Source organism: Xiphophorus hellerii, chromosome 12 (assembly GCF_003331165.1).
Source record: "Xiphophorus hellerii strain 12219 chromosome 12, Xiphophorus_hellerii-4.1, whole genome shotgun sequence".
NCBI lineage: Eukaryota > Metazoa > Chordata > Actinopteri > Cyprinodontiformes > Poeciliidae > Xiphophorus > Xiphophorus hellerii.
Genome location: NC_045683.1, coordinates 14,980,175 through 15,006,796, shown reverse-complemented (window position 1 = coordinate 15,006,796; position 26,622 = coordinate 14,980,175). Strand labels below are relative to the sequence as shown.

The 26,622-nt window shown below is 37.1% G+C and overlaps 1 protein-coding gene across 1 annotated transcript; it reads right to left on the bottom strand.

Moving 5' to 3' along the window:
• Positions 1–694: 694 nt before the first annotated feature.
• egflam (EGF-like, fibronectin type III and laminin G domains) lies at positions 695–24,909 on the bottom strand. The gene is given in 27 exon segments (XM_032579541.1): positions 695–1,795; positions 1,901–2,004; positions 2,087–2,170; positions 2,695–2,838; positions 3,109–3,187; positions 3,376–3,399; positions 3,873–4,053; positions 4,670–4,786; positions 5,273–5,384; positions 5,457–5,700; positions 6,034–6,159; positions 6,656–6,845; positions 7,914–8,058; positions 8,136–8,236; positions 8,318–8,418; positions 9,045–9,232; positions 9,402–9,424; positions 9,426–9,650; positions 9,828–9,911; positions 9,913–9,941; positions 11,419–11,585; positions 15,524–15,659; positions 15,760–15,877; positions 15,999–16,025; positions 17,417–17,503; positions 18,466–18,575; positions 24,320–24,909. Coding segments are annotated over 27 exon segments (3,204 nt in total). The 5' UTR covers positions 24,426–24,909; the 3' UTR covers positions 695–1,643.
• Positions 24,910–26,622: the final 1,713 nt, after the last annotated feature.

The window sequence follows — 26,622 nt, the reverse complement described above, 5'->3', positions numbered from 1 at the left end:
ATGTTGATTTGGGTGATACTTTAGTAGGAGTAATAACCTTGCCTGAAGCCCTTTTAATTCAAAGCAGTGATGACAATCTGTTTTCTTGTTCTGTTCTCTAATTCACACAGAATGACAGCGTGATATAATGGCAACTACCCTAACCGTTTCCCCTGATTCAACTACAATTTAATTGAAATGAAGCTAAAACAAGTGGTCTGATTGTTGACCTGAGTTTTTTAGAGATTGTGGATTATTCAGGTAAGTTGGCAATATGGCATTTTGCAGCCAAATGCCATATTGCAGCCAAATGCCATATTGCAGCCAAATACCATATTGCATTTGGCTGCATGTTTGCAGCCAAATCCAACATGCAAAGCCACCATGCCACCAGTTGCTTGCAATTTTACTTGGTGATTAGGTTTTGATCTTGGCATATAGCCAACATTTCCATTTCTTTAAAATGTCTGATTTTAAAGAAAACTAAGCAGGTACAGATCATCTGCCATGTAATGGGTGAGCTTACCATGCTCATATATGGCTGCTCCATTCAGTGCTCAGGATCTATGCTGCCACTTTAATACCAACACAATGTTTGGGGCATGCTAAAAATAGTCCAAACATGTTTGATGCACTCCTGAGCCTGCACAAGCATCCTTGTTCTGAATAATGTCTTAATGTGATTTTAATCTAGAGTAATAGGAGACTTAAGACATATTTTTAAAACTTAATGTTATTTTACAGGGTAAAAAAATATTCAGAACCTGTACAGATGACAACAAGAAAACATATTTGTTTACTGGTGAACATGTGATAGACATGAAAGGAATGTAAATGCTGGCATTTAATGGGGTTTGTGTCAGATGACAGCAATCCTGTCTCTCTTTTAACCAAAATTCACCCCATGTCCAGATCAGGATGTCATGTGACCGAAACTAAAAGATAAAACTGAATGATAAGTAAGTTGGACAAGGACATAAAACTGCTACAGGCAAATGAACCCTTTAGTGTAAAAACTAAACAGTTAGAGTATACTAATATCACAAAATACTTTTCAAAATGTGTCCAACTAATGACAAAACATATCAAACAAAAAAACAAATATCACACGAAAGACACAAATATCCTGAAGAGCCAAAACCAAGATTATCTGGAACGAAGGTTATCTCCGCTGGGTGCTCAAGTTCATGGTGAATGAAGTTCCTTTGGTGCTTTCAGCAATCAAAGACGGGATTACAGTAAAAAGAAAAAGAGTACAGATATGGTTGGAATTGTCCCATAAAAACAGTTTTTTTGTCCTCTATTTACTTTAGTTTTTGCAAAGAACACAATCCATGATTGTGATGTGGATTCAGATAGAGCACTTGTGCCTCTGCAGTCAGTTCTTCCTGCAACCTCGGATCAAAGCTTGTTAAAACCAAAATATATTTTTAAAAATTACAGCAAACATTTTTACTCTGCAAGTTAGAGAGATCATAAAAAACATTCATGTGACAACACTTCTTGCCAGAATGACTTCAGTACATACCCTATGATGCATTTAAAAATATTAACAATAAAAAAACACTTTAGTTTTTACTGCTGTGGTTCTGACAAGTGAAATTCATGGTGACAAATCAGGCTGAAAAATTTGTTGAAACTCTCCCCTTATGTGAAAAAATCCTCTAGTTGGAGCAGGTGTTAATGTTCTTGCCATCAGCTGCGTCCTCCACCAAAGCTAAGTGATAGTCAGTGGAAAGTGTAAAATGGGACACGCAGCCCACCAGTCCTCCCAGGTATTGTCTGTTTGTGTGAAGGGCGATCTCTTTCATGCCACCTATCGTTAAAAAAATGACAAGATAAAGCAAACAAAAGACAGGGAAGCTATGAAAAATACAGGAATCAAAAACGTAGTGATGCTGACAGAACATAAACCACCTACCAACATACAAGGGTCCATTTATATTGAGTTGTCTCATCTTGCCAGGTGACCTGCCTGTCTTTGCTCCGTAATCATCGACTGTCAGTTTCCCTGATTGGCCATCCCTGAAAGAGAGACAAACTTAGATTCAAGCAAAGCTTCCATCTTTGCAAAAAGCAGCTGCAATCAGTTTCTCTTAGAGCTTACCTGACAGCCTTGACTCTGTGCCACTTTCCATCACTAAATGTCCCGTTGACAACAATGTTAGCCATACCGCTGCCCAAGTTATAACTACAACAGAAATGTGTAGTGATTTAATAGCTGAACAACTTATTCTGACATGTGTTCATAGGTCATTTTCAAAGATCACTCTCCTTGACACTTTTAAGACAGTCAAATTGTTATCAGTTTTGCTTCCTATCATTTCTGTTTGATAGGGATCAAACCTTTCTCTTCTGATGAAATCTGCCTTTCACAAGATACATCCTAAATTTCTCCACATTTGGCTAATTTACAGACAACTTATTTCAGTGGACATTTCAGTACAATAGACCAGCAAAAGTGCATAATTGTGAATTACAAGGAACATGACACATTGATTTAAAAAATTGTTTTTCAGCCTTTTTAAGTCTGATACCCCTTCTTTAATAGTTGTGCAACCAGTTCTAACTTCAGCTGTACAGTATCTTAATTGGTAAATAAATTCCAAGTGTTTAATCTAATCCCACTGTAAATAAGGATCCTACCATATAAACAAAACACATATAATTGTTTAATATTAACAAAATCAATTAAATTTTCAGGTATAGGAATACCTGAAAATGAGAGCCCCATCTTGAAGCCCCATGGAGATAAAGTCACTGTTGGGTCTCATTGGACTGTCTCCTCGCCAGAGTAATAAACCATCCTTGGCTGTGCTCTTAAAATGCATGAAAAGGTTTGTCCTGGACCCAGACACCCTGAAATAAGAAAATAAAACTGAGAAGATGTAGTACTTTTTTTTTCTCCCCTCCTGGGGGTCTTTTGTGGACTCTAGTGTCCCTTATATGAAAACAGGCTGACGGGAAAGGGGAAGGACATGCGGCAAATGTCGCCTGGTCCGGGGATCGAACCCGTGACGAGGACTCAAGGCCTCCAAACGTGGGTCGTGCTATCCCCTATGCCACCATAGCACGCCTCAAAGACGTAATACTTTTTAAACAGGTGTTTAAATTTATATTAATACCAACCTTTTCAGGATATCTCTGTTGTCATAGGTCAGATAGCTTCTGCCTATAAACTGGGGTATTTCTATGGCTTCAGTCACAGCTGCGTAGAGAGGGGAATGTAATAATTGCATATGAACACCAGGTGGCAGTATCTGCGTGCAACAAGCTAAACTAGTTGAGAAAATACTGATCTGTCTACAATGGGATTTATTAAAGGGAGCAAATGTCTATATATTAAAAATGTAGTAATACACTGTGTGCTTTTTGAATTAGCAGAAAATGACTTACTGTTCAAACAGTAATTCCCACACTCTGTTCAATGAAAGCATTAAAAACAAAGAAGGCACAGACACATTTAAGAAAATTAGTTTCCAATATTTTTGTCTAATTACTTCTAAGTCTAAATATCATTAATCTTGCAGATAAGAAAAAGATAAAAACTTTACCTCATAAAGTATTGTAGTCCTTTTGTGAATTTGAATACTGACTTTTTCTGCTTTTTGCTTTATTTTGTGCATTACATTTAATATTTACCAACTTGAGAATGTAATTTCTTTCAGTAATGTGATTAATATTTAAAGTCTGATGTTTTTATCACAAGTCAAACAGCTATAATCTTCCTCTCCTGTTAACTTTTCAGAAGAGCGGATGTTGTTTGAGAAAGTGTGTGCCTCATCTCGCCGGCTTTTAACTATTCATGACTGTTTAGGGACTAAAAACATCCAAGCAACCACAGTGGAAGCAGCTCGTTCATGGATTATACATTTTTCTTTCCTCCTTCTGACCTTTCTGGCAGTGCCTTCCATCATACCCTAGAGGGCAGTCACACTCATAGTCATCCCACTTTGGCCTGCACGTCCCTCCATTGGCACAAGGATTTTCCACACATGGATGTGCTGAGTTTGCAATATTTACACCGCCAGCAGAGCCAGCTGTGATTGGCATGGTGCGGTCATTGAGAATCAGCTGGGAAAGTAAGAAGAAAAAAAACAGTAAACGGAAAAAAAAGAAAATATGCACAAGATTTTAAGAAAATGAAAGTTTTAGAACATGTGAAAATTAAACCATTTTTTTTTGCAGAGACCAGAAACATCACAGATGTAATTATGTTGTACAGTTGAAACTAGGAACTGAACCTTCGACTGTACACCCAGGCTTCTAACAGTAGCTATTGCAAAAATGTAAAACAGATGCAATCACTGATTCCTTTATTATTTGTTATTCAATTCAGTCATCTCATGCTTTATAAAACATACATTGTTTAACTTTACTGCACAGTTTCTTCCACACATTAGTTATAATCCCATATTATTTTTTATCTTGTGGTTTTATTTTATTTATTTTATTTATAGTTTCTTCTTCATATTTAGATGTTTGTTATGTAAACAAATGTCCACCCTACTTGTCTGTATCTTCTACCCTGATGTTATGTACCAGATGGTCTCACAGGCGCCTTAAGAGTTTGGATCCTATCTGTTGTTATAGATTCCTCCTCTCTCATATATTACTCTTAAAAACAGATCTATACACACTTGTTGGATTTTGTTGCCACAAGTTCAGCCTTTTACGTAGTCAGACTCACCTTCTGAATGATCCCAGTAAAGGGCTTCATTACACCTGCTGTCCTCTTGGTTTTTTCATAGTCTGGCACCCCACCGAGATAGAGAGGCGAACTGCAGTTGATCTGAGTGAAAGCTCCCTGAAAAGGAAATATAAGAGATATGAGATTATTTTTGGGATTAAGCTGGATGGATGGATGGATGGATGGATGGATGGATGGATGGATGGATGGATGGATGGATGGATGGATGGATGGATGGATGGATGGATGGATGGATGGATGGATGGATGGATGGTGAACAATCAGAAAATTAGATAATAAAAAGGAACATTATAACTTGCATGTGTTTTTCAAAAGAACTCTAAAAATCTCTAGTTTTGTGAAACATGTAAATTGTGCAGTTAAATTTAGCTTGAAATTATATAAATTAAATTAAACAAACATGGAATTGAGAATATTTTTTTCCTTTTACTTTAGTTCAACCTGGAAACTAACGATGACTGTCAATAGCGAGTAAAAGTGTCAATAAGAGTCATGCATTTAAAATCATGTTGTTTTGATTCTCTTACGCATTTAAGTTAGTAAAGCTAGGTTTGAAACTTCCACGATGAGTTTGAGAATTACCTCAGCAATTCCCTCCATCGGTTTTTGGTTGTCCACTTGCAGGATCCCACTTTTAGCAGTTCGAGATACTCTCAACTCATGCCAGGAGCCCAGATTGATCTGCTCTTCACTCCTGCACCACAAATCACACACTTAGTCAGAAATCAGTAGCAGCAGGTGGCAGAGGAGGTGATCGGTGTGTTACCTTATAACAGCTTCTCCAGAGCCACAGTCAAATCTGAACTCTAAGTATCTGTCCACCAAGTTTATAGCAAGGAAGTCTCTGCTGCCTGCATCATCACTGTACAGCAGCACCCCGCTGGGCACTGATGGCCAGAATGTCACCTCAAACTCCATGAAAGAGAGGTAACTCTGGGAGGACTGAGGCCACCAGATGACAGCGTACGAAAACACAGTTTCATTGAAGAGGGGAGAGGACAGAGAGAAACCTGAAGGATTGAACAAAGAACTTGAGAAAAAAAGAAGATTAGCGATAAACATAAGTAAGCATTAGCATATGTGAAAAGTGAATGGCAGGAAGAATTTAGGTGAGAAAAGCAAAAATGTGAAAAATTGAATTGTGGCAAAGCTCCTCTAACATGCAATGTTCGCTTTACAATCACACTAGAAGTAATAATCTTCTAGCGAATTGAAGAGAGGCAATTCTCTTCAATTGCCTCTAAAATGTAGAGTAATCACCACAAAAATAAAAGTGGTTAAAAGTTATCAGCGTAAATAAAACCTGCATATTCTTTATGGAAAAGGCAATGTTGTTAACTCACTCTCTTCACAAAGAGCTCCCTTGAAGCCGAGAGGACAGAGGCAAATGTAGTCGTCAGCACGGTTTGCAAAGCAGACTCCACCGTTGGCACAGCTAACCATGTCACACACTCTGTCGCTGCACTCACCTTGCAAACAAAAACAAAATGTTCATCTGCACATTTAACTTGGGAAAAAAAAAATTCTATTTCAGTGTGTTCGATACTGAAAATACAAGGATACATTTTTAACTTATATTTTCTGATCTGTATATTGTTATATTTTACGTTTCATTTTAATAGAGGTTACTACATACATAAAAACTTGAAAAAAAACATAACTAAGTAATAAAATCTATGTATTTCAGTGTACAATTTTATTCTCAGCTTTGAGCTGTACAACAATATTTTTCCCATCTTGAAGCAAAAATTTACTTTTTTTGCTCAAAGGAACCTTGTTAATATATAATACAGCGTGTTTAATCATGATGCCATTCATATTTAAACAAAACCTTTGTTTTAGTATTTTTCTATATGAAGTCACTGTTTAATTATTAGATTTCTGCTCAGCTTCTGGAAAAAGTATATAAATCATGTTTTATATGAAGCATACAGAGAAAACACATGAAAGCCATCCATCCCTCACCTATATCAGCTCCGCTAAGAGCTTTGCCCAGTGGCCATGGCCTAATGTCGGTAGCCTTGTTGTTGATGGTCAGGCTCTGAATGCAGCCCACAAAGCCACGATTTGTGCCTGTCGTCCTGACCAGCCAGTAAGCACTAGGAGATCCACCCACATACAGCGGCGAGCGAAAAGTAATCTTAGTGTATTGACCCTGAAGGAACAAGATTGAAAAGAACAAAGTGTGCCTTGTCCTCTGTAACAGTAAAGACATATTAATTTTGAAGGCAAATCATCTAATATTTTTCTAGCAATAAATGACTAATATGTTGCTTTTACATTTGATGGCAAAAATATGCTTCATTGGTGTGTTTCTGCCAGTAAGATTCTGATGTACATCACCTCACAAAAGTACAATATTTATAGCTGTTGAACCTTTTCTGACCAAGTATATTCAGATAAGTATTGGTATTTTAGATGAAAAACAAACACCAAGTTTTGCAATTATCAAGTGCATGGAAAGGAGGGCATGATTTTCGAAAATATTTACAAATTAAAATCTAACAGCTCTGGCATGCATGCGTATTTAATTAATAAAAGAGTGTGCAACAATTTGCTTTCAGCAGGAAAAAGACCTAACATATGTGGCCAGAGTTCAAATGGAATGATTGAGATCAAACATATCTACATGTTAGAATGGCCCAGTCAAAGTCCAGACATAAATGTAACTGAAACATCATTAGCACTATTTCTCTGCATCAAGAAGGTCCTTGTCAAATCCTTTCTGCAAGGAGTTTGCAGGTTCTCCTCTATGTTCCTCTGTTCCTCTCACATTCAAAGACCCAAGTGGTAAGTTAAATTGTCTCTATATTTCCCTGGGTTTTGTTAGTGCATGGTTATCTGTCCACCGGGTCTTTTTATTGCTCTGTCATAGACTGGTAATAGAAACCAGAACCCAAGTGACTAAGCATGTATGGCAGTTGTAATTTATTTTACATTTACTTATATAGATTGTGTCATTAAGATCCAAGATTTCATCCATAAGATAAAACAGTTTTGAGATAAAATGTGGAGAGGAAACAAATACATATCTTATTTTAAATGTGTTTTTGTAAAAGCTGTAAAAGCTACTTCACAATTATTTATGTTGGTCCATCACATAAAATACCAATAATATATGTTGAGGTTATTTGTACTTAAAAAATTGCCAAACGGTATGAATGCTTTTGCAAGATACTGCAATATCGTTTCTGATGTTTAACATTTAAGTGCTTTTGGTTACCTGTGAGCGTCCAGATATGGGGTTGTCATTGTCCATACGGAGCCAACCGCTCATGCCATCTCTGAATATAGTGACGATGTGCCACTGGCCGAGAACAACAGGGCTCTCACTGATTATCTGGGCAGCTCCGGTGCCACAGTTGAACCTGAAGAGACAAATTATGCAGATTATTTATTCTTGTTCCCATGAGTGATCAGAATGATGCAAAGTGTGACTCCTTACCTGTAGTGAAGTTTGCCTTGAACCAGAGCTAAAGACATAAAATCTCCACGGCCATGTTCATTCTCTCCACAGTAAAGCAACAAGCCGTCCTCAGAATCAGCCTATTGAAGAGAAATAACATGTTTCAAACACATTTCTTGACTCAGAGAAAATAAAGGTATGAAAAAAGCCAAATGTCTTACCTTAAACTCTAATGTGATTTGAAAGGTCTGGTATGAATTTTTCAGGGGTTCAAAGGTCATGTGAGAGTAGCCATAGAACCTGGGAAAGTTCACTGTCACAGCTGAAGAAGAACGATGAGGAAATTTGTAAAAATGGGTGGAAGATGAAAGAAAAACAACTCAAAATGAGCGGTTGAGCATAGCAAGAGCTCACTACTGGTACTTTTACATTTTATTTTACATATTTAGGTATAAAATGAAGACATATAGAGTTAAACTTAGATATTTGAACACACTGTGAGTTGACTTTGTTGTCTTTAAGCCACTTTGTAATCAATTTGATGACATAATTAAGTCCATTGCCGGTTTGGAAGATCCTGTTATGCTTTAAATTTCTGTCTTATGCCTTGAAATGTTGCTTCAATATTTCTATGTGTGTTCTTTCTCCATGATGTCATTTATTTTTTGAAGTGGCACCAGTCACTTCTACTGCAAAAGACTCCTGCGCATGATGCCACCACCTCCGTTAAGAAATCCAAATAATTTTGTTCTTCCTACCTAACTTAAAACAGAAAAGGGTGAGTTCTTTTTGTTGTCAGATAGTGAGATAAAAGGTTATGTCTTTTGCTACAGTGTATGTAAATGCCTGGGTCCAATATTCCTTAAACCAATAGTTAAGTAAAGATTTATTTCTCATATAAATAGTACAAATATAGCAAAGCAGGTATTACATCTTTCAGTTTCTTACCCTCAGAACAAGAGTCTCCTCCATGCCCCAGGTTACAGTGGCAGCGTGAACCTCCGCTCTCGTAATCAGTGAGGCAGAAACTGTCAGGTGGACACACAGTATCACCACAAGTCATGTCGTAGACGCGAGGTATCTCACCCTGCCAGGGCGAGATGGTACGGATGGAAGTGGTGGTGGCCAAAGGTGGGCTGATGTCAATTCAAAAATGAGAAAGAAGACAAACCATGGTTACTCTGTACTAAAGCTTTATTTCCAATTTTTAGGGCATTTCTCCAGTAGCAGCCTAAGTTGTAAAAATGTTTCCCTGTTGTTTCAAATACAGGCTTCAGGTAATGCACTTTATATGAACCCATTTACCTGGTAGTGGTGGGTGGAGCAGTCAGCTGTTGTGTCGGTAGTACTGCTACGCTCTGAAGGGACTGTAAAAACCAGATCTGTGAAGTCTGAGAATATGGACGAGGGGGTCACATCAACTGGTTGATCGGTGACATTTGGAGGAACTTTGCTGTTCATGTGGTAAACAACATTTCGTCCAGATGGAGGACCAGGATGTGAACGGAGTTGGGACTTTCCGTTGTTCTCACCGATACCTGGGAATGGCTTCAACTGGGGAATAAACAGGTTAAAAACATAACAAGACGTCAAACTTCGCAGGTTTAGTCAGACGTCTTTCTAATACTTTTCAGTATTTTCAAATGAACTGTGCTTTCTTGGGACTTATTTTGAATTTTAAAAAAATAAAAACAATTAATTGGATTTGAATTACTAATACCTAACACCTACCTCTTCAATAAAGACATCATAATCTGAATCATCAATGTCAAATCCATCTTCATCTTTATATCTGGAATCAGTGTTATAGCGTCTCCACATCCCCACTGCCCATGTCTACTGAACCTGTCACAAAAATGAGGCATAGAAAATAATGACGAGAGTATTATATTTCAAATGCAAACAATAGAAACATAAACCAAAAGAGAGAAACCAAAAAGCATGCACATTTACTCTTCTTAAGGCAATTACCACAACCGTGTTAAAGTTTTCCTTCCGACACTCAGCTCTTCAAAAGAAACAAATTAGAATACCCCACTGCCTCCATACTGCTCAAATTCCTCATTTATCTTAATTATTAGTGTTTTATGAATTTATCTTGAATGGTATACAGTTTTCAGTGCGTACAGTAATTAAGTGTAGCGTATAGTTTAATGGGAAAGTATTTTATTCATTAAATACAAAGGTTGATTTAGACACAAATCAGCCTTTAAAGAGGAATGGATGTGGAGATTGAGTTGCTAATTGGTCAAATGACATTAAAACATGAAAAAGCAAGTGAGATATACAATTGTGCAGCAGTTAAGCTATTGTATAACCCTGTTTACACTGTTGCACTGTTTTTCTGGCTAAAACAGACAACTTCACATAAAGAGCACCAGGAAAAGTCAGTCACTCAATCCCACCCCTGCTGCGCCCTCCAGCCGTGGCCCACTGTGCGTGTGTTCGCATTTCTATTAACGTGAACAACAGTGTAGGGGTCTAGCATCACACACGTAATCCTGTCTGATGAGACAGGGACATAACCCGCTTTCATCCCCTGCTGAGAAACAATGCTTCTGTATTGCTTAGTTTGAGTCAGTGTGTTTCTCTTTGACGCTCTAAATGGCTCATTTTGCCCCCTTTTATGTAGCTTTCATCTTTATTGCATCCTTCTAAGCACTCAATTTTGTCATGAGTTTTTGACAACAGTTAACTCAGCTTAGCTGCCTACCATTTGCAGAGTAGTTAGTTAGAAAAGCCAATTAAATGTGTTGCCTTCTGCAGCCACAAAATAGTAAGTACACTTTACCACATCACACCAAACATGTGATCAACAACTGGATGTTACTACTGACAGAAAAGACGAAGAAGATGACAGGAAGTGACAGGAGGATGATGGCGCAAAATGTTTTTTGATGACTTCTCACGTGGAACATTAAACTTTAGCTTTAATAACATAAAGCTACACAATTTTTAAAGTTTAATCAATAATACTTTTATAACAAATTTATGTCAGATCATGAGTTCTTGGTTAATGTCAAGTTGTCATAACAAAGACATTTTGAATAATGTCAACTTTGTGCTAAAAGTGTCAGGATTTACAGAATGACACTTTATGACAACAGTCATAAATATACATAAAGACTTACTCATGTTCATAACAGGTGTTATGTCATGTTTATGACGGTGTCATGACAGTCTTATTCACAACCCGTCAAATAAAGTGTTACCGAAAACTGAGAAGCTTCAAAATGTTGTTAAAACATACTGATGTAGAAGCTGGTAGAGAACGAAGCATTTCAGCTACTAAAGCGACTGTGAGATCGACACCTGGACTCACCGAGAGTTCGCACGGGGTTGTTGATGTGGCTGGGTGGGCTTACACCGTGTATGTTGACGGCTCTTACAACAAACTGGTACTCGGTTTCTGGTAGCAGTCCTTTTAAAACCATGGAGCTGGTCTCAATGGGCTCCCGTATATAAGTCCACTCTGTGTCCATTTCTGGCCTAGCACAGAAATAAAGAACGTTACATAGAAATAAGAGAGAACACAAGAAAAAACATATAGCACTGAATTTACTTTACTTTTCCATTCATTTGTGCATTTGATTTTTCAACATTCAACACATTTTATATTATATTTTAATTTTTTATTCTGTGGACTGTAATGCTCTATATTTTATTTGCAGTTTTTCTAATTTTCATTCTGCCACAACTGATTTTGCCCAGTTTGGGACAATAAAATTGTTTTCTATTCTATTGTCTTCTTATTTATAAAAATAAGTGTATGTTGACGGCTCTTACAACATTCAACATTCAATCAAGATTTGATTCAAAAGAAAATAAATAAAGAAATCATTATTTTTTGTTTTTATTTGTTGTCTGACTAAAAAAAGGGTTAAGAAAAAAAGTATTTAATATAATTTACTTTTATTTCATTACTAAAATTAAATTGACCTCAGTGCTGGCATAGTTTCAATTCAATTCATTATGATAACAAAAATTGCAGGAAATTACCCGCATGAATAAATAAATGGCTTTTTATTGTTTCTTCATCTTCAGCGGTAGCAAAACACTCAAGGCGTCTCTTGAGCTGGAAGATGTAGAGAAGGATTTGCATCTGAGATGGCCCTTCTGAGTGAATACCAGCAAACCCAGACAGAGACACACATCCATGTCTGACTGTCACAGTGAAAGACTGTCTCTTTTTCTCTTTTTGTTTCTTTGCAGTCACACAATCAAAAGCCATAAGCTCTCCATTACAAACATCAGCACTGCAGTTTTACAGCACTTTTAACACCTTCACAGCCCTTTTTTATCTGAGATATTTGACCAAAAACACATTGTTTAAGTATATAAAAAAACACATTGTTCACCTACGGGTTGGGCTATCATCAAAGAGACCCGAGTTACTCATTTGTGACCTCAGCGTCTCTGCAGACAGTCTAGACATAGGAGCCTCTTTGTAGTGTGTGTGTTTGCGTGCGCGTCTGTGTGTGCTAACAGAAAGAAAAAGAAATTCATTCTTTCTCATGTCCCCACTGACTCTTGTGTCAAAACACAAGTGGTTACACTGAACAGACCAGTAGAGATGCATACAAAAGAGAGCTGTATATTCAGAGTTATGCGTTTGAAGAACATGTCAGATTTCCAGCCATTAATACACACTTATAACTAATTTAAAAAATTGCTTCCAATGTTTACAAGAATGCACCATTAAATGTATTTGGCATTTTAAGGGACCAGCCACTTAATTTTGCTTACTCTTACCCTTTCTCAGTTATGCTTTGAATTTAAGTTTGAACAAATCAAGTTTTAAAGATGTGAAAATTTAATGCCACTTTCACCAGATGTTTGTGTCACATGTATCTGCACAACAAAGATAACTGCAGTTAGATTTTAAAGTACCGTACATCCAGAAAGTATTTACAGTGCTTCACTTTTTCCACATTTTGTTATGTTTATTCCAAATTGTTTCAATCAATATCTTCAAAATTCTACAAATACCAAATTATGACAATGTGGGGAGCAGGTTTTGTAAATTTACAGAAAATAGAAAAACAAGAAATCAGATTTACACATCTATTGACAATGCTAGTGAAACTCAACCCCAAATTACCTTTATTTGCTGATAAATAGTCTAAATAGGTTATTTAGGATGTTATCTTTATGTGTTTCAAACACATAAAGATGTCAAAAAATGTCAAAAGATTTTGACATTTTTATCCAATATTTTCGTCATTATTTTGCCTAAACCGTCTCACTACTGGTCTTCGGTCAAATGGTTCTTAGGTAGTTAAATATTGGTTGCAGTGGTACGGCTTGGTACAACTTCATCACTTCAGATATAAAAACACAGCGCCTCCTCCAGGTTAGATGACCGGCCAGCTCTAGGAAGAGTCCTGCTGGTTCCTAATGTCTTCCATTCACGATTTATGAAGGTCACTGAGCTCAGTGGGACCTTCACAGCAGCAGAAATGTTTTTGGGTCTTTTCTCAGATCTGTGCCTCAAGACAATCCTGTCTCTGAGGCTTATAGACAATTCCTCTGATTCCATGCTTGGTGTTTGACCTCTGACCCGATGTAAACACTGGAACCTTAATTTGACAGGTGCGTGCCTTTCCAAATCAAGTCCAATCCACTTTATTTCCTACAGGTGAACTAAGTTAAAGCTGTAGAAACATCTCTAAGATGATCAGTGGAACCTGCTCAGTTTTTAACCTTTTGTCAAAAGCTGGTAATACTGACATAAGTGTGATTTCTTGGTTTTCTATTTTTAATAAATTTGAAGAACACTTTTTTTCCCCCACATCATTATAATGGGATATTTGTGTGTAGAATTTTGAGGAAAGATATTAATTTAATACAATTTGGAATGAGACTTTAACTTAAAGTGGGAAAAAATTGAAGTACTATGAATACTTTCCAGTTGCCCCGTAACAAAGGTCATTTTGTAAAATGCACTTATTCACATCTTGTCCAAACATCAGAACTGCAGTTTTACAGCACTTTTAACACCTTCACAGCCCTTTTTTATCTGAGATATTTGACCAAAAACACATTGTTTAAGTATATAAAAAAGACTCGGATTAAAAGAATCTTACAGTGGATAAAGGGCTAAGACGTGATTAGCAGTCTTAGCATTACTAGACTCATAAAGCAGAGGGCATTGCAAGCCTCATTCACCAACAATAAGACTAAGTAATAAAACTTACAACATGAACAACTGAAACACTCGTTGTCTAACAAAGACTTGCTGGCTGTTTGAGCCAAAAAAGGAGGCTTTTGAACGTCCATCGACGTGGTGAGTCATTGCTCTGATAGATCTCACTCCACCACAACAGATTATTTACAATGCAGTGGGCTGAAGGACAGTCTGCACACTCACAGCCTTATTGTGTGTGCATTGGGAGCTAGGGGGAAACAACATTTGTGAGGTTTATGAGATGAAGAAGGAACTCATGGTGATAACATGAACGCTGACAGAAGAAGAGAATCAAATGATAAGTAATAGTTTTTTTGCCACATTAACTGGGTATAGAGGAGCTAATGATAGAAGTGTTATCATTAGCTTAAATACATGCTTAATGTAATCACTTGAACTTTGCATTCAGTGATGTTATCATAGGGAATTGCTGATTGGAGAAGGCACACCATCTCGTGAGGATTGTTCTCTAATATTAAAACTGTCTTTATCCATTTTCGGTGTTTTTCCTTGACAGAAACCAACTAGAGAGCTCTTCTCCCTCAAAGAAAGTCAGGATTCTTGCAGCTAATTTAAATTCCATTCTAGCTAAACATTTCCACACAGTTTGGAGTATTTAAATCATAAACATTATATAAACTGAGATTAATGCTGTATTCGTTCTGTTTTCAATGTTTTTTTGTATTCTGGAGTCTGTGTTCCTGGATTGATGTAACATCCTGCATGATGAAGAGCAACTACTTTTTATTAAGGTATAGACTAAGACAATTATTGGAATATACAATTAGAAACTTCTTGAGCAGCATCTTGATGCAAAATAGGGTTTGAATATAAACCTGCCAGTCATGTCGCATTTTGAAACTTTTTACAAATCCTTGTGCAAGATAGCAAAATGTAATAAATTCAGTAAACGTGATGTACAGTTCAAGGAGCAGGTTTTTACAAGGCAGCTCTTTGAACAGTCCACTTTTATCCAGAGACAGGACTGCTCATAAAATGAGAAAATTAAGATATTATTTTCCCCACATTTCTGTAAAATCCACGTCCAGAAAAGGTGTTCACATAGTAATGTTTTTATTTCTATTCTGACAAGGCTTTCTCTGTATTTCATCCACACACAGAGGAAAGTGTTCATACTGAGAAAGATGACTTCTCCTTGTCTGTGTGCAAAGATGTCTTTAATGTGTCTGAAATTTTTATCAACTGCATTTTTGCAAATGCTGAATGAGTCATGACTGACCTAATGTAAGCCACCAGAAAGTGAAGAACAGGGGAGCTTCCTTGACTCTCTCCTTCCTGCCAAGATAAAGCCAACTCTGTGTCCGATACAGCCATGACGATTGGCTGAGTAGGAGGTGATGGAGGCATGCACATCTCTATAGGCAGAAAACCAAATTAAATTTAGTTTAATCATGATTTAGGCTACTCCATTGGAAACTATTAAATGACCAATTTCTTCCACTCACATATTCTTACCATGTGAAGCAGTACTGATGTCTCTAGGCATGCTGGGTCGACCCTCCCCGGCCCAACCGTATGCTCCAACACTGACTCTGTACTTAGAGTTCATCTTCAGGTTGCCAATGTTTACATCCTACAGAGCACATTCACAAAAAAATATCGGATACATTATTGAAAGACAGTGAAAGTGGGTTAAAGGAGTTGTAAGACAAAAAAGTTGGGGGAGAGGAACAAATGGGCTCTATTTTACTTACAAAGCTGGCTTGTCCATCAAATTGCCCCTGTTAGAAAACACAGATTTATTCAATGATATTAGAATGTACAGCAACATTAAGAAGATTAAAATATGACACAAGAATAAAGATGTACTGCTCAGTGGCTTTTAAAGGTTTGACCAAACAGACAATAATATTAATAGTCAGACTAATCAAATGTTGATAATTAACTATCAGATTTAACTTATCACCATCTAAAGATAATAAATATAATGTGATTTCTAATTTTTGTAATAGGTTATGCCTATTGCTTAGGTGTGTATGTGACTGTATGCTTGAAGCTGTGCCACTTCCAGGTTTGAATGTTTGCTTTGAGTTGTTGCTCTGCTAAAAGACGAACCTCTGCCCCAGTCTCAAGTTTTTTTCTACTCTAAAAGGTTTTCTTTCAGCATTATATATTTAGAACCACTGCCTTGTATTTAACACCAGACCAACAGCATTTCATTACAGAGATGGTGTGTATAGCAGAAAGTGTGTCGTCCGGTCTTTATATTCGTGAAGGCAAGACTTTTGAAGAGCAAAACTGAAAGTTTTCCTCTCATCTGATTTTACCTCCTGAATCGCCGACATCTGGAGATTATCATGAACTAATTTCAGGGGTGGGCAATCCTGGTCCTCGAGGGCCGGTGTCCTGCAACTCTTAGATGTCTCCCTGGTCCAACACACCTGAATCCAACAGCTGAATCACCTCCTAAGTGCAGTCAAGTTCTCCAGAGTCCTGCTAACGACCTCATTATTAATCCTTCTATGTTTAATTCCCTTCCTTGCCATTTTCATCAGTTTAAGAAACCAGCTATATTTTTCTTTCCCTTCGCAGAATACTCTGAAGTTTGTAGCTGTAACTTCACAAAATATGAAAACTTTTAAGAGATACAACCCACTTCTGCGTGTCCTTTTCGACTATCCAAAACTGCTGTGTTTATGCTTGTTGCAATTAAGAAAACATTTATTTATTGCAATGCAAAACCAGGGGGAAAAGAGCTGTGTCAGGAACGGTGCGGTGTAGGTGGTGAGGCAGACGCAGATGACCCGGGTGAGATGAATAATGGTTGTTTTAATAATAAATAAACGTCAAAAACACAGGCAGCACGACTGAGCGGAAGCCAGGGCTCAACGCCGGTAGCAACTGGTTTTTCCAATGGACACACGAAGGACTCAGAACACATTAGACGAGGACCCGACAGAGACACAGGTGACACAGGTGACACTAAATACACACGGGGTAATTAGGGAACGAGAAACACCTGGGAGTAATCGAGGGGAGACAGGACAACACGGAGACACAGAGACACAGAAAACTCGAAATAAACACACAGAAAAACACGGAACATGACAAGCTGAACAGGACTGCAGCTTTTTTAATGCCAGATAACAAACACCTCCATGTGTATACTCACAGTGGTTAGCATGTCCAAACTTAGCGGAACCTCCATAATGGATGTCGTACTAATTGGGCGGCCATTCTTCATCTCTGTGTAAAAGACCTGAGTCGTACACGTACAGATATAAATTACTATTATTTAGTTTTAGCAATATTAGGACAGAACGGCAACAATTTATTTATGGCTAACCAGAAGAATGTAATAAAAAGAAACAGGACTTTTATTGAACTTACAAAGCAACACATTTGCTTATCTGTAAGTTCTTGGGAAGCCGGTGTCCTGACTAATCCTCTTAGTGCAGACATATGGCCAAAGACGGAGCCCCCACAGTTACACTTATCCACAATTTCTTAATGGTTGATTCAAGGAAGGAAGAAAGAAACTTCTGGTGTGTTATGTAAGGCTCAAACACATGGCCAGCGTTGAAAGAGTGCATCATAGAAAAGAAACCATGCAACGAACATTGAATGTGCACTTTAGATTCTCTTTCTAACTATAGTACAAAATATGCACCATGTAAGTTTAAAAAAAAATTAAAAAAGATAATCCCACTTATCCATTTATGTTTATGGAGTATGTACTGTATTTTATTTGACCTCACCTTCCAGAGCAATATTGCACCTAAAAAATAACAATATACAATTGGCAACGAAAGGGTTCCATTCAAACTCATGGAAGATAAAAATAACTTGTCCTTTTTCCTCATGGCCATCTTCCTGGACACATGGTTTTATGGGCACTTTAGAGCGAAGAGAAGAGTGTCTCAGCCAGGCAGGAAGAAATAAACAGGCACTCAAGAAAAAAAACTGTGGAAATGTGATTTATTTTCCATCTCGAAAACCTTTGTGAGATTTCAAAAGGTGTTTCTGCCGTTTTTGTATGTTTTTTTGATGATGCTCTACTTAGTAGAAGGACTTTCAAAATGAGACCACCGAAGGATGGCCGATAGATAAAAACAATCAGAAATAATTTCTAAATGATCACTGCACACATTAAGTATTTAAAATGTGGACAATTGACAAAGTGTTGCATTAAACGTTTATGTAGAATCTGTTTGCACTTACCTTGTATCCAGTGATTGTGCTGACATGTCTGCGGGGCATTTTCCATCGCACACTGAAGGCGCTACAATTGAGAGTCTCCAGCTGGATGTCTAATGGAGGACTCAGACGATCTGGTTTGTACAAACATAAACATGGACATAATCAGTGAGGAAAACAACAAGATACAGCTGGGGAGAGTACATGGGTTACTAGGACAAGGCTTTCAAGAACTGTTGAGGACACATTCTGACTGACCAAGACTTATTTTTATTTATTTATTTCAAATGGATTTCTAATGGAATTATTTCTATAAATGAAAGCTAAACTGCATGAAACACAAGCTTAACAATATTCTCCTCTTTATACATTTACAAAGGTGACTCTAAAATGTCTATCAAAGGGGAAAAAATAGAATCACATGAGAACCATAACCTTTAATGATTGTAAGCTAAGACACAATTATTTTTGACATTTTGCCTTTGTAAAAGCAAAATAAATCTTTTCTTTTTTAGAGTTAGATTCTCTGCCTGAAAAATGCTTTTGACTTTTTACAAATTGGGAATAATAATCAGTTATAAAGATGGAGAATGAGTTTCATGAAGCTGAGGTAAAAGAGGATAGACATACAAAAGTTTATGTTTAAGGTTTTAACTCACTTTTACATCGGAGCATAGGAATAAAGGTCTTGAAACAGATGATGGTGTTGCATTATCATCTAATAAAGCTAAAAGAATCAGGTCCAGGTTGCTTTGATTCTTGCAAAGGAGCCTTTGCAAGAATCAAAGGCTGCTTGGTAAGAGAATAACATTATAACATGATGTAACTGAAAAAAGTCTATTTTACATAATACTGTCCCTTTAACTGAAGTTAAATTAAATTTGATTTGTCCATGATACATTTCATTCCTGAGAAACAAAGAAAAAAATAAATCTCCCCTCTTTTTTGTAAGTGAGATGATTTAATTGATAGAAAATAATTAATAATTTAGATTGATTTTTGACAGATTATTTGGGTGATTATCAGTGGGAGACTGGTCTTAGAAAATCACAGTTGTTTGCTGCTTTTATTCCTTCACGTTTTTTTCTGGTAGCCTTATCTGCAGCTCTTGAGTAAACTTAAGGTCCTTTAGAAAAATAATCACTTAGCTCAAGAGACTGGCTGGGAAAATGCATATTGGTTTTAATAAGCAATCATTCAAGCTTGTTGGAAAATTAAGCACATAATTAACATTTGAAGAACATGTGGGAACACTGAATTTCACATAATAAGCTGGATAACATGGTCATGCTTGTTGCTTTATCTTTGAAAGGTTGGAGGGATGACCTGAAGAATTGGACTCTAACCAGGCACTAGTGGCCTTTCTTTTTCAGTATGCAGACAGGAAACAGGCAGCGAGAGAAGGGGGGAAGACATGCAGCAAATATCCTGAGGTCAGGAATCAAACCCCGGACAGCTGCGTCGAGCGCTAATAGCCTCCGTTCTACCTCTACACCATATGACACCCCCGTACCGACATATTTATTTCCCTTGCTAACTCCTCAGTTACAAACAAGAGCAGAGGTAAAAACATAATATAAGAGGGTATTGATTTGGTGCTTTTTATGCTTTTAAATTTCTGAGAACTCAAGAGTTGTGTAGCTGAATATTTTTAAATTGGTAATTTTCTGTTGCAGACTGCAAATGCTGTTAGAATGGAAAGACTTGGATGTCATGCACTAATGCATTATCAGCAATCATAAATGGACGTCACCTGCACCTTGTTAGTCATTATTCTAAAACCTAAAGTCAAAACAGTGTTTGCTTGATTTCTCATCTGTTTATAATCATTGGAAAATAACCAACCAATTGAAGAAACACTGACCAGCTGAAACTAGAGGTTAAGCATCATCTATTTAAATGTGTACAAGTAGTAATAGCCTGACACATCCAAATATGTTCATAGATGTAACTTAAAACATCTACTAACATGTTTTAGATGTTAGTGCAAATGAGTACTTTATTTAGGACATCTCTGTGGACCAGCCTAAACCTTTTTACCAGCCAAAAAGAAGCAATTATTAGATCTAAGGGACTCAAAGGGCACATATGAATGCAAGAGGGCAGACAAATACCTCAGAGCGAGTAATTTCAGTGCCTTATAGGTCAATGATAAAACTTTAAAGGTAATTATAAAGTGAAGAGTAAACCAGTGAAGAGAAGCAAGAACAGCATGTTTATGTTCTAGTGTCAGGTCAAAGGACAAGCTGCAGTCATGCAAGGCAGACCTAACTAACACCAATGTATAGAGTTAATACTGTACATCTGTTGAGATGTAATAAAAGCATGGATGACCCGTTCAAAGCTTTTAAAAGATAAAAATGATTTCACTATAGATAAAAGCAATAGTTTAATGTGAATCACAAATCATCTCCAGATATTAGCATGCCACTCATTTAACAAGGATTGGTACCTCCATCAGGTGAACTTTGTATATTTCTGTTTCCCCAAACACAGACAGAAGAAAAGTCAAATCAGTCAAGATTTCACAAGACTTCACAGATATTGATTTTGTTTTTTAATCAGCACATGCTACATCTAATAATACTCTGCGAGGCTTGAGACATGCCCTCTTGTCTTATCAAGAAGATAATCTCAGAATCACCGCTGGTCTGTGTTTGCCAAGTGCCCTTCTAAATCCTTTGAGGCCACTGTCCACTTCAAACATGATAGAGACAGTTGAATGAATATTTCCTGGTTTCTCATCCTGTCAACCTGATCGGTGGCTTTATTGTCAGTGTTTTTTCCCCCAATTAAATATTGCCTAGAATTGAGGGTTTTCAGACTCAAATTAACCAGAAGTAATTAAAAATTATTTTTAATAAAAATTCCATTTTAATTCTCATACTAAAAATTTTTTTTAATTTAAATTCAAATTGCAAATGTAAGAAAATTCATTTAGGTGTCATGATTGATCCCCAAATTTATGAACAAGTGATAAATATTTTGAATATTTTACAATTTAATCAGATTTCTTTTTATGTTTCTTTTTTAATATCATGTCTAAGAAACAGGGTAAATCAGAAAATCAGTTGCCATTGTTAAATAAATTATAGGTCACATGTCTAAATTCTACCTTTGTCCCAAACACAGCAGAATAAACCCCAGAAAGAAAAAAAACTTAAGCTCATCCAGAATGAGCTACAGAGTGAGAGAGGAATGTTTTGGTTTTCCTTTATTTTCAGGAGCATGGATGGATGGATGGATGGATGGACAGATAGATGGATTACTTATTCATATTCATAAATTCTGATGTCAGCAATAACTAAACCTTCTAAATGTCTTGTTCCTTTCTGATTAGATTCTTTATCACATATCATTTTTATTTTTTGATAAAAATGAATTCATAAACAGGAATTTTATTTGGTATGAGGATGTAACCAAAGCGTAGGTTATTTTGGAAATGAAAAATTTTGATTCTCTGTCAATTATTAATCTGGCAACCTCAACATTCAACACAGCTTTTATGTGTTCAACAGTAATCTTATACTGTTGAATCTTATACTGTAAATAATTTGCTTCCATATCTCCACCTTAAGATTTACATTGAAAAGATTTACTTCCCAGATTTTTGTCCCCCAAAAGAAAATGATCAGTGAGCTGCATGCAGCTGTCTTCCTTTAAAGAACAAAGTGGGACGAGTTTGAAGGTATGAAAACAAAACGCTGTGTTTTAAACAAAACAGTAGCTGGTTGGTCTTTATTAAATTTTAATTGTGTTTCACCAAACAAAAGTTCAAGTGCGAGAAGTGGTTGTGGAGGGTTCATTAAAATGCATGGTTCTCTTATCAACTTCGTAATGCTAGATATGCATAACAATAAGAGTAAAAAAAGCGAAGCTTCTGAATTATTCCATCAATAATTTAACTGTCTATTCAAACGGGGGAATGAAGCTGTCAAGGAATTAAAAAGAAAGACCACCTCAGGGGGGGAGCTTCATTCAATTTTAACCTGAAACCACCAGCTTTTTTGTCAAAGCCTGATGTGATGCATGTGGACACTGAGCCCTGCTGACATTCTAGCCTCCATGAAAACAAGCTCTGAGAGACATCAAGACAGAAAAAAACAACAAGTACAAATGTCACTGGCAGTCATAAATGCAGAGCTACATCAGCCCTGTGCATGTTTGGCAGTCAAAGCTGTGACTCGGACACTGTGCAGACAGACAGACGTAAAAGTCAACCCACATTGGCCTGAGGGCTCTGAGAGTGAAAAAAAAGTCAGTGGTCAGGGGGAATGACAGTGAGAGAAAGAGGAAGTGATGGAAAGAGAAGTAAAGGAAGTGGGACAAAGAAACAAAGAAGAAACGGATACAAAGAGGGTGTGACTGAAGAGGAATCTAAGGATTTCAGCTAAGATGTACACAGTAGTGTAAAAAATGGACAGAAGAAAGCTTAGCATTAACCTTTAACTAAAACTAATCTACTTATCTTTAGATCTTTATCTTTCAAAGAATTTATACTATTTCTTGAAAAAATCTTTGTAAAATAGTAAAATAGAAGTTGAACTATATACACTAAAAATCTAGCAGTGTAGAGATCAGACGACATGGTGTTGAGAAAAAAATTACTTAACTCAAGAGCTTGGCTGAAATAGAAAAATACATTTATTTGTTATTTACGACACCGCACTGAGTAGGCTCAGCCTGCTTGGTGCTGATGATAGGAAGATCTGTCATTGTTTAGTACACAAGTCATCTTGCGACTACTTTTCTTTTAGCAGTAATGTCCGACTTTTAGCTGTTTGTTCAACAAGGGAATTTGAAAAAAAGATAAATTGTGAGAAGCTGCAGCGTAGCAAGGACTAGGGGGGCGACATTCATGCTTGTTCCTGCAGTGAAAACCACGTGTGATGCTGCTCCAGGGAGTTCACTGAAACAGCTCTCAGTTTGTTTTGTGGATTTATTTCTGTTTTGAGTCTGATCTTCATCAAGTATAAGAGGTGATTGGGTTGTAGTTAGACTGAGGGCTTCTGATTGATTCCCTAATAATAGTTCACCTCTTCACCTCTTTGATCTTTCTCATCTTAAAATTACAAGTATTGTTTTCCTGAATAATAAATACACAGATGCTCCCTCTAAAGAACTGTCTTTGACAGACCAGGTAGTGCTCTCTGGATACAAATCTTTATTCTGCAACATTTTTTGCATATTTTAACTAAGAATAGTTGCTGTTTTTGTTTTTACAGTTGATAAATAGTTTTTCTTTCTCTGAAATCCATTCTTGATTGCAAGCAAAAGGAACACATTTCTAAATATCTACTTCATTGTTTCTATCACGTTTCCCAGCATTTTTGTGAATGGACTTTTATTTTTCGATTTTAAATTAAAAAGCTGAAACATAAACAAGAAAAAAATCAATGTTTATCAGTCTGCATAGAAATGGTTGCATTTAAATTTCTTCTCAGTAAACTGGACTGAAAAAGAACATAAGTTAAAAAAAACACATTAAAATAACAATGGCATAGTTGTACTTAATTTTGCTAAAACATGCAGTTTTGTTCTGTGGAAGGAAAGGGACTTTGTTTTGAATAGAGAATGTACCAAGTTGTGTTTTGCTGTCTTTGAATACACATTAAAAGATTTAAAGATTAACGAACTGTCTTGATTTATATATTGTGATTTTTTTTTCTAAACAGTGATCCTTTTAAGTTATTTTTCTGTGATATCATGAATGAAAGGTGAAAACATTTAAAAATACAGTCAGTGGCACAAAGAAAAAGTGCATGCTCAGCTATCATCCTCACGTTGCCATGCATGTTACAAGTTTATTTCATTTTTATGCTCATTGGAATAATATTTCATGTTCCCAGTCCAACTAGTTTGTGGAAGCTGAACTCACCACTTCTCCGCGCATTTGATCTTCTGGCACCAAAGCAAACGCTGGCAGAGCAGATAGCAAAGAAAAGCAAACATAGCAGACGCTTCTCTTTACATGTAAGATCCATAATTTCACTTGGTCAAATCCACATTTTAGGACATATCCAAAAGCGCAACTTTATCAATAAGTAGATGCTGAGCTGGTGGGGAAGCTGTCTCAAATGAAAGCTCGTCTCTCTTCCAAATTTGGAGACAAACGCCCTCCAAAGACGCACGAGATCTGTCCGTGGGGGAAAGGGCAGCTACGCTTTGACACTGATAAGATTACAGTCTGCAAAAGATCAGTGGGGTGGGTCATGAACGGACGAGCAGCCTACTGACCGAGCCCCGGAGATGCGCTCTGACAGACGATGGACGACAATCCCGCCGTTAATTCGTCCTCACAAACACCGATGAATGGTGGCCACGGTCATTTTTACGCATGATCGATGTCGTGCCACGCTCCGATTCGCCTCTTAGACAGCAGATGAGCCTCACAACCAAGTGCAAGGAACGTGGGGCCATTTAGAGCTAAGAGGATAATAAGCGTCTAATCCGCGCACTGGACACAGATGGAGAGCATGTCTTGGCGCAGAAGCAGGGGGAGACGCTCAAACAACAGACTCTGAATATTAATGCTGTGCGTGCGGGACAGCATTAATGTTGTAATCACTTGGCAGGAGTGAGATCTGAAAAGTTTGTGCTTCTGCGAAATTCTGTTATGAGAGAAAGAGCATTGTTTGGATAAGATCCTATATGAATTAGCTACAATTTTTTAAAATGAGGTGGACCACCAGCTCAAATTTCACTTTTTTTCAGTTAGTTGAGCATAATATAACTTTGCATAATAATTGGCCAGAAGGAGCCGGATTATTTCACCTTTTGTTATTGACACAGTAGGCTACCATTCTAAAACCCCAGTCATCCATTGGATATTATGTAGAATAGCCTTAATTAGAATAAAAATTATACAGTTTTGACAAACATTTTATGTCAAACATAATTATTGTATTCTAATAGATTAGAATGTTATGTGTGAATTTTGTTAATGTAATTACATAATTTTGATAATTTAAGTGCATTCAAACTATCTTTTTTTTTGGAGTCTGTCATCAACTGCAGGTGTCTCCGAGAAAATTTTAGAGCAGTTTGAGCTTCCTTCTGCTGACCAGCTTCATTGACTGTGAAGTGGCAACTCGACTACAGACATCAAAAGCAGCAAGATTATGGCTGTATTATTATTAGAATGGTAAAAGGTCAACCAGGTTTCTTTGTCTTTTTTGACATTTTTATTTCTGCTGTGTAGTTTGAAGGTTTGAACAACAGGCTGTAACACTTTCTAAAGGTTTAGGACATTTTTTATATGCTTGATAGGAGAAATTTGTTGTCATCCTTTATAAAAAAAAATGACCAGCACAGTTAGAATTATAAACAATTAACAAAGCACACAAATGGTACGAAACATTTAAAGCAAAACTTAAAGTGTGTTTGCAGACTCAGCCTTTTACCTTTGTGGCAAAACTGGTAATCAAACACAGCTGAAACAAATCAAAGTGTCCTGTTCGAGGTTAGTTCTTGACCAACTGGCAAGGTTGGTTTACCTGGATGAAGGAGAGGAAGAAATATTAGCGAGGGACAGGAGAGAAGATGAACATTTCTGAGGAATGTTCGGAGGAATGAAAATGCAGCTGGCTTACAAACTGAAAAGAAGTAGGATTGCAGAACTGAGAAGATCCTGTTGGCTCAGGCTAGTAATCTGAAGGAGAATGCAGCTGTGCAAGAGTTTGTTGATAGCTGGTACTTTGGAGAGCTGGCAGACAGGAGGTGAAGGAGCTGTCTGATGCGGAGATTCTTTGACAACCTGGGTCTTGAGGATGCAGGAGGCCGATCAGAGTGGGTATCCTCCAGGACAAATTTGAAGAGACGTTCAAGACAGAAGCATAGAAGTTTACTTGAAAGTGATTTCTGTTCTACCAAACAGGATGATAGGCACCGACTGATCGTCAGGCAGCATCTTGTGAACCCAGGCAAAGGATGAGAATATTGCTCTTACACCTGAGAGCAATCTGCCTCACAAAAGCCTTCCTGTCACTGGAAACAGAGGTAAACAAATGTCCATCCAGCACACCCAGCAAACTCACGCCCCAATTCACGATACAGGGCAGACTTTTAAATTAGTATGCTGTTCACCTTGCCTTTTGTCAGTGGAAATGTATACACAGCAATGAAGCCAGTTTTGTCATCCCATTTTCAATTTTTAAAGGTTTTGTTGGCTCTAGTGGCCTT